Source organism: Meleagris gallopavo, chromosome 1 (assembly GCF_000146605.3).
Source record: "Meleagris gallopavo isolate NT-WF06-2002-E0010 breed Aviagen turkey brand Nicholas breeding stock chromosome 1, Turkey_5.1, whole genome shotgun sequence".
NCBI lineage: Eukaryota > Metazoa > Chordata > Aves > Galliformes > Phasianidae > Meleagris > Meleagris gallopavo.
Window position 1 is genome coordinate 116,941,590 of NC_015011.2, and position 13,193 is coordinate 116,954,782.

Below are 13,193 nucleotides of genomic sequence, written 5' to 3' on the forward strand. Positions count from 1 at the left end.
AAGAAAAGCATTAAGGTTGTTATGAAAAAAAAAAAGTCATTCTGTGAATCTTGCATTTCTTTAAAAGCTTGTCCAATTTAAGAGCAAATTCATTCCTTTGCACACCTCAGAAAGCTAGTTCTGATGGGAATAGTGTTCAAATGCATAATTTTAGCAGTTATTACGGAGTTCAGTGAAGTACTTCAAAATGCTGTACTTCGATGCTACACACATCAGAAAACTAGTTGAAGTATGGGCACAGCACAAGATACAACTTCAGACACATTTCACTCAACTGTCTGCTTGCTCTCATCAGGTTTTTTTTGTACTATTACATAGGGCTTCGTGGTATTCTAAGTTCAGAATTACAAAGAAGTATCATCTTCAGATGAAAGCTTTACCACAGTTGCATTATACCTGAGGTGCCTATACTGTAGCAAGCATATCAATCTTAAATTATTTTTAAACGGAATTGGATTAGAAACTTGACACAAGAACTAAGTCTTATATAAACTGTATAAGGCATTTCATAAAATGCCAAGCATTATAACAAGTAGATCAAAATGTTCAAAATCCGTTTTCCACAAAGCAAAACCTGTAATTTCCATTAGGAATTGATAAAAAAAGCAAAAAGAATATTTACTTCCAACTGACTAATTTTCTTGTCCCATTGTACCTATGTCAAATTCTTACATCTTTATCGTAACACAAATTTTCGTGTCTTACATTGCATTACTGAAGAAATCAGCTTAAAAACCATGTCTATCTTTGTAAAGTACACCTGTTCTGCTTTTCCAAGAACTGCTTGCAGCTAAAGTATTATGCAGTATGCCTTCCTGATTATTGAAATTATGTTTTTAAGTTCAAAGGCACGAACAATTTCAGTTGAAAATGGAAAATGTCAGTTTGGAAAGCCCAAATTTCATGCAAAAATCTAAACAAAGAACTATAAGGAGAGAAAACAGCTTGCTACTATATTTTGTTCGTTTTGCTGTTTTTTGTTGTTTTGTTTTTTAAGAAAAAGATGTATCTGAAAAATATAGATTACAATACTTATACTGTAGTACTTCTTTACATCCAGATACCATACCTGTGTGAAATACTTTCCATCTTGCTTCAGGACTTTCATTGAGAGGTCAAGAATCAACCGCAGAAATTCCCATGTAGAATCTACACACAGAGTATGACCAATAAACAAATATTACTGGCTTTATATAGTCAAGACCTACAACACCACTACCATCTAGAAAGCAGCTATCATTCAGCTTAAAATAAAACAGCAAAGAAACAAACAAGAAAAATAAATCAAAGCCTCTACAAAACCCATACACAATAGCAACAAAGAAGTGAATATCTCTGCTTTTCTTTACTGTAATATTCTGTAAGTTTTCTTTTGTTTGTTTTTAATAATGTTTTCATTACTTTGGGTAAGGACAGGATATGTGGCAGCATGGGTACGAGTGCATACAATACTGGAATGTGAACTCACTGAACACTTTTCTCAAGAGTTACTTGAGCTCACATGGTTCTGGAACATAAGCACAGTTTTCAAAAAAGTTCAATGCACCTACTTTTATCTAATGCTTAAGAGAAATTTGAAAGATATGCTGTCGTTCTCTGTCCTTCAATAAAGCTTCTACTAAGAAAAGGTAAGAATCAAAGTGGTTTTCATTCAAATTGCCAATTGTTATGCAGTAGGGACTGAAATTGAGAAATTACGCAGAAGTTGAGGAAAATAAATTAGAAGATTAACCTTCTTCTGGAGATGTGGAGATTGGAACAGCTGTCAGATCATTAATTACATAATCAAACATCCTTCCTTCTTTGGCATACCTCTTCAATACAGGAATACAGTCTTCAATTAGAACCTAAAAGAATGAAATAGTGTAATTAATCTTTAAAATACCCTAGAACTGACCTGGAAAAAGGAACAAACATGGATTCACAGGAACTAAGCAAGGAACAAAGTGCAAAATTAAAAATGGATTTAACTTCAGGTTAAATTTTCAACTTTTTATGTCATTATAAAGAAGGAATAATAAGAATAAAGGCACCACAGGACTCAATTTCCTAGCTCGGACTTCTAGGTAGCCTCTGTTCTGTCAAATGGTAACACTTCCAGTCTCCTGACACAGTAGTAAAATAAGTATTTGTATGAAGGGCCACTGACTCATGTAAAGTAGCATGTGACTTCTCAGTTAATTTTTAATGTGCATTTTTTAAACTCACACCTTCAAACTAGTATTTATGAGAATGTGAAGGAGCAGGAATGAAAACAGAACAAGATGTCAGATCACATCAATAAAAAGATGTCAGATGCAGCACGGAAGACTGCATGCATTTATACACTAAGAGTGCAGTGGTAAGATTTTCTCTGAAAATTAAAAAAAAAATTGAAACCGTTGGTTTTTTTTAACAGATATTCTCAGTAGTGAAGAACAACTTAACTTAAGCACATTTCTTTTCTGATCTTTATAACAATTCAGGGAATTATATTTAGCACTGCATCCCTACGACTATTTCCTCTTCATTTATAAGTTGTGGCAATAGGCAAATCTCATATTTCACATTCCTTCTGGGTATACATAATTTTTAAAATAATTTGAAAGTGAAGAAATAAAATAATGCATACTTCCAATACAAATTCCACTGGCAGCTATCAGCATTTAGGAATTCCATTAGAAAAAGTAAAAATTTCTTCCCAAAATTAAGAAAGATCAGAAGGCTCGTCTACCAAACTTTCCCACAGCAATCTCCCAGCCTCAGTGTCACATTTGAAACATTACTTTCAACAAAAGCAAAACAAAAAATACCTGATAGCACTCTCCTTTCAGATTGTCTAAGACATCTCCGCAGGTTTTACGCATGTACTTTTTACACCCGTCGATCACCATTTGGTCAATGTTTGAAGACAGTTAAGGCATTCAGCATCCCAGAAATAATAAAGGTTATGAGAATTTCATTTTCCTCAAGGAAATAATTCTCAAAAAGGTGAAATTCACAAAGGAATAATAAGGTGTAATTATGTATCACAATAGCCAAGCTTACATATTTGACCCCAAATTCAGACAGAGGGTCAAAAAAGCACTTATTTTTGTTTTCAACCACTGTTTATGGCATATTAAGTTACCATTAATGTTAAAGCTCCAGGCTCACAAGAAAGAAATTTCAATTCAGGCTATCTCTTCATCCAAATTAGAGTCTGGTAGTTGTACTTAACGCTAAAACACACAGACTGCACAACACTGAAATGACCAGTCATTTGTCAAAGGATATCTCTACCATAGTAACCATCTTTGGCTTCAGTTTGACTATCTCATACAGAATACCCCCATCACCACCTCCAAGGATCAGCACTTCTTTGCCAGTGTAATCTTCCTTTCCGCTGCCCATTATGGCTCGAGTATATGCCAGGTCACTTTCTGCCAGATCTGAATGGAAGAAAAAGAGAGTTGGATAGAAACATCTTTAATTCTTTTGATTAATCTCTAGGAGATACAATACAGATCAATGTAAGAGTAACTACAGAAAGAACCTAGCTGAGACACTTCAGGTACAAGCTGACTAGTGATTTACCAGAGCTAATGAAATCCTCCTCTGAATTTCATACAGGACTTCTGCATTCCTCAGTGCAAACTCAACAGTGGCTGCATCAACATTACCAAGTACCTGTGTGCCAAGACAAGCACATCTGCAGCGCAAAAGAGGCAGTACTTCAGACTTGGCGTCCACACCTGACACACTTCAATGGGTTTTACCTCAAATTAATGCAGCAAAAGACAATCGGGAGACTTTTGGAAGCACTCTCAGAACCCAACTAAAAAGATCAACCTAGATGCACCCCTGCAGATCCCTGCACAGAAGAATAAGCATGACTATTAATATCTGGTACCTTCAAAACAGGCAATGACTTTCCTGGCTCTAACATCAGATCTAAGCTACAAGAACAAAGCAATGATGTGCCGCTACACCAAGCACATCCTAATATTGTGCCTGCCAATCAGCACTTAGTTTATAATGGCACAACAATAGAATTACAGACCATTGTTTTAAAATTCTGTGGAAGGTAAATAAGTAAAGGCATACTTCTCTTTCTATGAGACATGCTGTGACAACATTCAAAGAAAACCTCATTTCCATATGAAAATCAAAATGAAAAAGTTTCCTGTCTGAAGTGTGGAATACTTAATTTGGCAATTCAGATACAATTCTAACAGAATTAAAGAATACTCTGCTGATGAATTCAGTATTAACAACACTCACAGCTGCCATCTGCACAGAATTCTTTAAGTCCCCTTGACAGCTGGTGATAGCTACATTGAATGGTTAGAGGTATTTCTGGTGATTTCAAAAGCTATATCCAAAAGTCTTAATTACTCAGCCTCAAATTAGCTATCCTAACCCTAGACAGGAACATCCCTCATTTACTTCAGTCAGTACGTTTAAACTGAAATACAAAGGGACTTTACAAAGCATACTCCTTGATATGTCTAGTTTTCACTGCAAATAGCATCCTTATGTGGCTTAAAAGAACAGTAACCCATCTTCTCTCAGATTCACTTTAAAAAATACAGAGAACAGCAGGCAGAGGTAGTCCATAGATAGAACCTCTCATAAAAGCTGGGTCACTTTCCTACTAACTTGAAGTTCAATTTAGCATTCTGTAGAAGAAAGAGGCAAAATAAGTTCAACGACACAGCAGCTAAATGGGATACAGCTGTTCTGGCTGATCTCACTGAGGAAATAATTCCAGCATCACAAAAAATAGGGCAGCAGATTACCACTCCCCACACACCACCGTTTCCACTTCTGGATACTCCCTGAGAATTCCACTGTTGTTTTGAAGATTGATAAAGTACTTTGTTTTACTGTCAAAGAAAAGCCCTCAAGAGGTTGCTGTCACAACAAACAGTAAAAGATAAAATGAATGAAGTGATTCAACAAGCTGTGGTAGAGAACGCTAACTTCACTTCTCCTGTGGTATTTTCCACAGCAAGAAAAACACTTTTGAAAGAGCACATACCTTGTTCATACTCTAGCTTTTACACCTGGTCACTCTTTCTGATTTAAATATTTTATATATAGGAACAGATGTGCATGTACACACATACGTATACAAGACTTAGCTTCCTGTATCAGAACCACAACCTTCAGTAATCCATCAAAACTGACATAGTAAGAGAGAAAACGCTTCCTACAATTTCACCCAGAAGATCCTCCACTGAGACAATACTTACTAACATCCCCACTGAGGATAAGAATATTCCCAAACTGTTTTGAATGCAGAATTTTAATGTTCTGAAAAGGTGAATCTTCATCATAAACAACTTCATCTATGTCATACTCAACCAAGCGCCCATCGGCTGTGGGCCAGTATCTATCGATGACACCTCCTCTCAAAATGGCTGGCAATCTAGAAAGAGAGAAGTGAGAAACAGATCACCAAACCTGTGAGAATGATTTTATATATTGCCTTTTAACAACCACTGGCTTCTGCATATGAAATATAGTAAATAAACAGTATTTACAAGAGTAAACAAGAAAATTTGCAAGATTTAATGCTGAAGGCATTTAACAAACCCATGAGTACGTTAAATATACAAAATTTGCTAAGGTAACAATGAAATAGCAGTGGCCATTTATCATGTACAACTAAGTTCTACAAAGTGCACAAGAATACACCTCTAAGAGAAAAGACTTATGCAACATTGCCTCTGTAAAAGAATCAGTTTGTGACCAGAAATTGCCACAATACAAAAATCAGAATGTGAACAAAAAACCAACAAAAACAAGAACGACAAAACCTCTTCCCATCTTTAGCTCAGCTAAGAATCCAATTTCTTTTGAGATTAGTGAGTCTCACCCTTCTAAAGTTGTACTGAGAGACATTTTAAACATATACGGAAACACAAAAATGAACTACGACAGCGCTTCAAACTGAGCCAGGTCTGCAATGTTTAAGCACAATCCTGGATATCCACATGTGACATCTCAGCTGCCAGCTTGTTTTATTTTTAAAATGCATTTCAAAAGCACCTAGACAAACAGGTTGCTTTGCGTTTAATCTTTTCTTTCTTTTCCTTTTTCTTTTAATTCCAACACAAGTATGGTTGAAATCAGTATTAGACCTGAAAAGACAAAATATATTTGAAATGGTAGTGAATAATTAAAATGATTGAATTCCATTTCATGCAAATTGTGCAGGCACAGAGTTCATCAAATTTCCCACACATGCACTCTAGATAATTAAGTCTTTTTCAGGAGAAGGTGCAGGAGAAAATCAGATAGACAAGCTTCTTGCAAATTCACCAGGGATTCTCAGTGAACACAGCAGGAATACTTTGTACCCTCAGTAAACCACGCGATGGCAGTACATGTTGAAAAAGCAAGAGCATCTATTCACAAGATCAAGGAAAAAGGTAGAAAGAGCAATTTCCAGCGGCACTAGTTCTGTTAGAGATCATGTGTGATCCAGAAGGATGCAAAACAGATTTTAAAAAGTTGAGGAGCATGTTACAAGATCCAGTCCAAAATCACTGTCCAAAGAAATTCATCTTCCTATACTCAGGAAACAAAATTAATCTAGATCACTTCAGATAGACTTTTTCCTGACCTATGTTTAACAAGTTCAAGTAATAAGGATTCTACAGACATCCAGCATAGTATGTCAATATTAAAGTGTCCTCCAAGAGACAGCATTTCCCCAACAGAAACATACAGAAAATGATCTTTAACTATGCTCCAAGTACAGTTCAACAAGGATGAGATAGAGGAAAAAAGCACCAAGAAGTGATACATTGTGTATTATTTTTTAATCACTATCACTTTAACTGCTATCTCCTATAACCTTCAGACTCTTTTCTACAATAGTACCACATAGATGTTTTCCAATTTAGCAGTTTGCTCCTTGGCGTTCGGCTATCTTGCTGATTTTACACCTCTTCTTTACTTTTATTAAAATCACTTCCAGGTCTTTTAATCTATTCTTTAAGGTACCTGCTGCATCATCCAGCAAATTCACATCTGCAGCAAGAGCTCCTTATGCTTCAAGTTGTTGGTCACTATGAAGACATGAAAGTGTGGTGTGCCCTTTCCAGACCTTTGGGAAATACCAGTGTGAAATGTCTTCCCAGTGATAGTCAAAACATAATCGTTAATGTTCCCACAGTTTGATACGTAACCTTGTATTTAAGTAAACTACAAAATGAGAGAAGACTTGCAAAGCACAACATGTTATTATCTACCTTCAGTGGTATTACAAAAATTGTTACAAAATATTTACATCTTCTTGGGAGGGTCACAGGCACACAAACTTCCACTGCTTGCTGCCCATTCTCAAACCCAGCTCCATCGGATAAATCTAGATAATCCTGCTCTGGTTGCTGGGACCAAGCCGCATGAGACAGCACTGGGAGAGGATGTCCACCTTGGCTCTGGCTCGTGCTTTTGTCTGAGCTAAGCTACAGCTGTGCCTGCCCACATCTTTTGCCATTCTTGACACCCAGCCTGGCAGTATATGGCCCTCCCCAGCACTATCAGGGACCCACCCCAGCCCTGCTTGCCCCATCAGGAGCTGTGGGACTGGATGTTGTAGGTAAAGTTCATGCCCTGGCATGGCCTGCCGCCACCCTTGGCTCCTTAGCTCTTCCACAGCAGAGCGCTCTTGCCTTCTGTTTGCATTTTCTCCCACCAATTCATGCAACTGTTGCAGAAAACAATAAAAGAAATAATTCTTGCCCAAGTAACAACACTGAAGGTCAAACTTAACATGAGAAAACTCAGTCTCTTTAGTTCTGCTATAAAACTGTTTCAAAATATCTGGGGAAAAACATACACAGAAATTCATACTCCAGACTACTTATTCACAGCAGCATAGCAAAGCGTAATTTATGTCTTTAGTAACCCAGACAAATGTGGAAGTATATATACATGAACTTACCGCTTTACCCTTTTCAGATTGCTATGAAAAAATTCTTTCATTCTTTCTTCTACTTTGTTTAGAAGCTGAAAAAAAAACAGCAAACAAAAGAGGTGGAATTTATAGAAGCGATCACTTGATGTACAACATCTTTTAAATTAGACTAGTTAAAAGGCAATAATAAGAAGCATCAGTAGTGAAAGACATGCAACATAACATTAGAAATCTATGAATAATTATCTGCCCTGCCTTCATTAGTAGCCAGTGAACACATACTACTAACAGCTGTCACTGCATTTAACTGTCTGGGTTAAAGGCCAGAACACTCAGACCCAACCTAGAGAGGGAGCACAAGAATCCTGGAAGGTTTCATTTCCCCCCCCCCAAAAATCCCAACTCTGAATTTCACATCAGGGAAGAAGCAATTATACTTCTACCTGGGGAAAGTTTTAGAACAAAGGCTTCCCATCGCCCACATCAGAGAAGAAAAAATGATACTCTAGTACACCGTGTGGTGGGTTGAACATCCTTTCTCTCTCTGCCCTGTGTATAGGAAGGGAACTGAAGGCTAAAACAAGGCTGCTACGTTTTTGAAACTTGTATAGCTAAGAATGTGAAGCCCAGTACATTCATGCAAGCATCATTACAACAGCCACTACTCCACATCTGTGACGCTGAGATACAATGAATGCAGTTACTTAAAAATATTTTACCAAGATATGCTTTAATAGACATGAAGAAAAGAGGGGGTTCCCCATGCAGTTTGCTAAGCATAATACGAAAAGCATCCCTACTACCTGATCAGTTTCCTCTCTTCCTTTTGTATGATCATTGTAGCTCTGCAGGTCCACCAACACTAATCCATGAGGGTGAATTCTCAAATTGGCAAAACTGCAAAATAAAGAAAAACAGTGATGATGGCTACATTAACAAAGATGAGGAAAGAAAGCCTGGAATTCATAGTTAAATTCAGAATGGCCAGTTCCTTTTTTTCTTTTTCCAGGAGCCTGTCAGTTGCTGATAATTCCAGATCCATTATTCCTCTAGAAGTCACTCAGCAGTAAATGAAAAGCTGGAAGAGCATGCCAATCACTGCATAATTAATAAAACCAGCAGGCAGCAAGTTAATGAAGAGGGTGTTTAAGCCAGAGCCACCATTTTACAAGAGGAAGTATGCTGTCTACTCTCAGCTCTTTGAGTAAGGCCTGTTTGGATAGGTGGGGTTTTCTTTATAATGAAATCAAGCCTGAAGAACACAATGGGATGTTTCCTCTCCTCTTACTTCTCGCTTTTTGCCTTTTTTTTTTTCCTAAATGTATGATAATTTCTCAAAGAGACAATGTTCAGATTCAAGCTGTATAAAAATTTACACATTGGAAAAATAAACATTTACACACAATGAACAAGAAATTGCAGCAGCAAAACCTCGGTGATGAGTGCAAATGCAAGAGTATGCTGTACATTGGTTTATTACAGCAGCCAAGAACAAGGCTTCATAAGTGCAAGGAGGACAAATGGAGGAGGACCTTCAGGAGCATGTAACAAACAGAAGATAAGCAATATGGAAAAGGACACACAAATAACACACACAAAAAAAAAAACAGAAAGAGAGAAGCAAAGTCTACACTCTTTCTGTACTGGGAAGGGAAAAAGACAAGAAGGATGGAATGACTACAAGGAAATTATGCGCCACACACTTCTTAGAAAGATGTCCCTGAGAAGTGTCTGATTTTCCTCAAGACTTCATGAATAGGTCTTGCCTAAAGAAAGATGTTTTTATACAGCACACACACTTCCACTATGATTTCCCTGCCCAACTATCCACACCTTTGCATCAAATTAATGATCTTCCCTCTACATTTTCCCGATTGTCCACTAGGTGTCTTCCCTACAAGCATTTTAGAGTAGAGACTAGAAAATGCATACACTACAACAATCACTAAACTAAATCACTGAAAAGTCATTAACTAAGAACTCCCCTGACACCATCACCAGGAAATTATGCCTGCATAAATTATCCCAGTTTGTCCTGATGGAATGATGTACAGAAAATAACCAAGGAACAACACATCATGTTGTTTTTTGTACAGCTTGACAAAACTGCGTCTAACATGAAAGTGTGGATGAAAGAAAGGAGTGTCATGTTCCTCTATGTAGAGAAAATGGCACCCATTGACATTCATCAACACTTGCTGAACACCGATGGAGATAAAACAGTGAGATGGTGGGTGGTGTGAGCAGAGTGAGGTAGTGACACTGCTAAGCTACCAATACCTGTTCTCAAACAGTAAACATATGTTAAATTGAAAAAACCTTCAAAGAAACTGCTGAGAAGGACAGCAGGGTTCTGGCTGTTGAAAAACTTAACGTGATCCAGCAGAGTGCACTTCCAGCCCGGAAGGCCAATGATACCTTGGGCTCCATCAGACAAGGGGTGACCAGTAGGGCAAGGGAAATGATTGTCTCCCTTTATTCTGCCCTTGTGAAGCCCCTGCTAGAGTAGTGCATTCAAGTCTGGGGCCCCCAGTGTAGGAGAGGGTCCAGAGGAGGGCCACAACGATAATCCAAGGGCTATAGCACCTCTCCTGTGAAGTATCTGGGCTTGTACAGCCTGGAAAAGGGAAGGCTGCAGGGAAACCTCACTGAGGCCTTCTAAATATTTAAAGGGAGTTTATAAATATGAGGAATATGACAAGAGGGTTGGTTTTAAACTAAAGGAAGAGACATGTATAGTAGAAAACTTCCTCCTGACATCTAATGAGAGAGTGGTGAGGTGCTGGAACAGTGAGGTGGTGGGATGCCCTATCCCTAGAGGTGTTTAAGGCCAGGCTTGATGGGGTCCCAGGCCTGATCTAGTATTTGATCTAACAACTGGCAATTCTGTCTGCAGCAGGAAGTTTGGAACCTGATGATCCTTGAGGTCCCTTCCAACTCAAGAGATTCTGTAACATGATTCTATTATACGAAACTGATACACATCCATGCTAGGTGGTTTTTAACAAGTAGATAACTATTTGGAAATCCAGTACAAAATACTGAAAAGTCTGTAAAGACTAAGACACAATAGTTAAACAGTGCAAGTAGGCATTCAAAAAAGCAATCAGATCAGCAAACTAAGGCAATATCGGCAGACCAAGACTGAACCCACAGACTAAGCTGAAACGAGGAGACAGCAAAGGCTACTTTGCTTCTGCTTTCCTTCACTTGTCTGATGACCACAACATGTGAATGAAGGTTTTCAGCAGCAGCTCTTACGATAACAGTAGAGGACAGAGTGTTATGGAACAATAATACAGTTTCAGTATCATATCTCTGAAATTACAGCAAAGATTACTTAGCAATCTAAATGACAAAACAGCTCCAAAAATTAAGGTTTTATCACAAGAATCCCCTCCCCTTCCTGTCTCACAGAAAAAAAAAAAATCCTAGTTTTCAAAGCTTGCAAGCACTTCCATAAAGTGAACAAGGAAAAAACTTAAATAAAGAAGGAGCCTCTCCTTTCCATTAGGGCACAAAACATATGAAAAGCAGCCCTTGTTATAACAAGGTCCTAACATCCCACCTGCACGTCCTGTACAGCAGTACCCAGGCTTTTTGTGCTTGCAAGGAAATGGATTGTGATTACAGGAATATTTTTACTGAGTCTTCCAAATGCTGGCTCTAGCCTGAGTTATATTTTTCAGAACAGGGAACATCAGATGTTAAGAAATAATTGTTTGAAACCAGAAAAGGTTTTGGATGAACAACTGAACTTAAAAAGAAACAGTAGGAGAGATCAACATATTTTAAGCCCAGATGTTTACCCTGCCTCAGCTGTTTGACTGAGGAGTAAAAAATACTGCAATCCTGCATATTCAACTTTTTTTTTTTTCTCTACAGATAAAAACTGGATAGACAGACATGTCAGACAGGTACCTACAGCGGCCCTCTTCACTCCATCAATGCTGAATCCGCTGACTGACTAACCTTGAGCACAGTCATAATAGTAAAGTATATGAAGAATACGTTGCCAAAGAAATTACCACCTGTCAAATTACCCATGAGGGGAGAAACAAGAGTTTATTTATAATAGGAAATCTCAAAACATATCATCAACAACAAAAATATTATCAAGACAACGATATACAGGAGAATACTTTTTTTTTTTAAATACTACTTAATTACAAATTACTTTAGAAACATTAAGGAATTAAGCAATCACGGTCTTTCACTCTATGATTGTTCCTGTTTGTTTTTTTTTTTTAAACAAAGGAAGGAAATGAAAACAGTGAAAGCTATCATAGTTGCTGATTCCTAGCAATTGCTTCCAACTGTTCTTCAGTCCATTTTCACACTCTAGATAACTGAATAAGCAGCAACATTTTCATCTAGCACAGAGTTGAGGAAAGTCCATCCTGCTCCTTTAAACGGTGATGACTGCCATAGTTGTTAACTAAACACAATGGTCAGAAAAAAACATAGAAACACCTAAGCCTCCCTTCCCAGTGTTAACATATTCATCACAATCGTCTCAATCGTCTCAGTGACAAACAAAGCTTCAACTGGTTAAATCTTGCACTGTTGCGACAATGAACTGAAGTAGCACTAGGATTACCTTTCTCCAAACAAACAAACAAACAAACAAAAACCTCAGAACACAGAAGCTTAAGATGGATGCATGAATAGGGGAAAAGTCACGGCCTTTGTAAAAGAGAGTCTTGCAGAAACACCGGCTCAGGATTACAGGTTTTGTGTTTGTTTTTTTTTTTTTAAAGAGCTTTCAGATGCAAAGGAACAAAAGGGGGATCAGGGAAGTATTTGAGTAGATGATGTGGGTAAGGAAGACTAAAAGACAAGAAACACTACAGCTGTGAGTACCATTCTCAGTGTATGTACAAATAGCAATGATACAATGTGCCCTCGTGGGCAAGAAGGCCAATGGTATTCTGAGGTGCATTAAGAAGAGAGTGTCCAGCAGGTCGAGGGAGGGGATTCTCCCCATCTACTCTGCCCTGGTAAGGCCTCCTCTGGAGTACTGTGTCCAGTTCTGGGCTCCCCAGTACAAAAAAGACAGGGATCTCTTGGAAAGAGTCCAGCGGAGGGCCACAAAGATGGTGAAGGGCCTGGAGCATCTCCCCTATGAAGAAAGGCTAAGTGAACTGGGTCTGTTTAGCCTTGAGAAAAGACGACTGAGAGGGGACTTGATCCAGGTTTATAAAATATCTGAGGTGTGGCGGCCATAGCGGTGAGGCCAGTCTCTTTTCAGTGGTACGTGGAGACAGGGACGAGGGGGAAACGGACATAAGCTGCAGCAGTA

At 38.2% G+C, this 13,193-nt stretch overlaps 1 protein-coding gene across 1 annotated transcript; it reads right to left on the reverse strand.

Annotated features, from left to right (window-relative positions):
* Positions 1-910: 910 nt before the first annotated feature.
* On the reverse strand, positions 911-8,810 carry SMS (spermine synthase). The gene is made up of 7 exons (XM_031557311.1): positions 8,695-8,810; positions 7,919-7,983; positions 5,217-5,392; positions 3,256-3,410; positions 2,793-2,882; positions 1,733-1,847; positions 911-1,149 (listed from the first exon to the last, which is right to left on the reverse strand). Exons 2-7 carry the CDS (start codon positions 7,957-7,959, stop codon positions 926-928), a joined length of 801 nt encoding a protein of 266 aa, XP_031413171.1. The 5' UTR covers positions 7,960-7,983; positions 8,695-8,810; the 3' UTR covers positions 911-925.
* Positions 8,811-13,193: the final 4,383 nt, after the last annotated feature.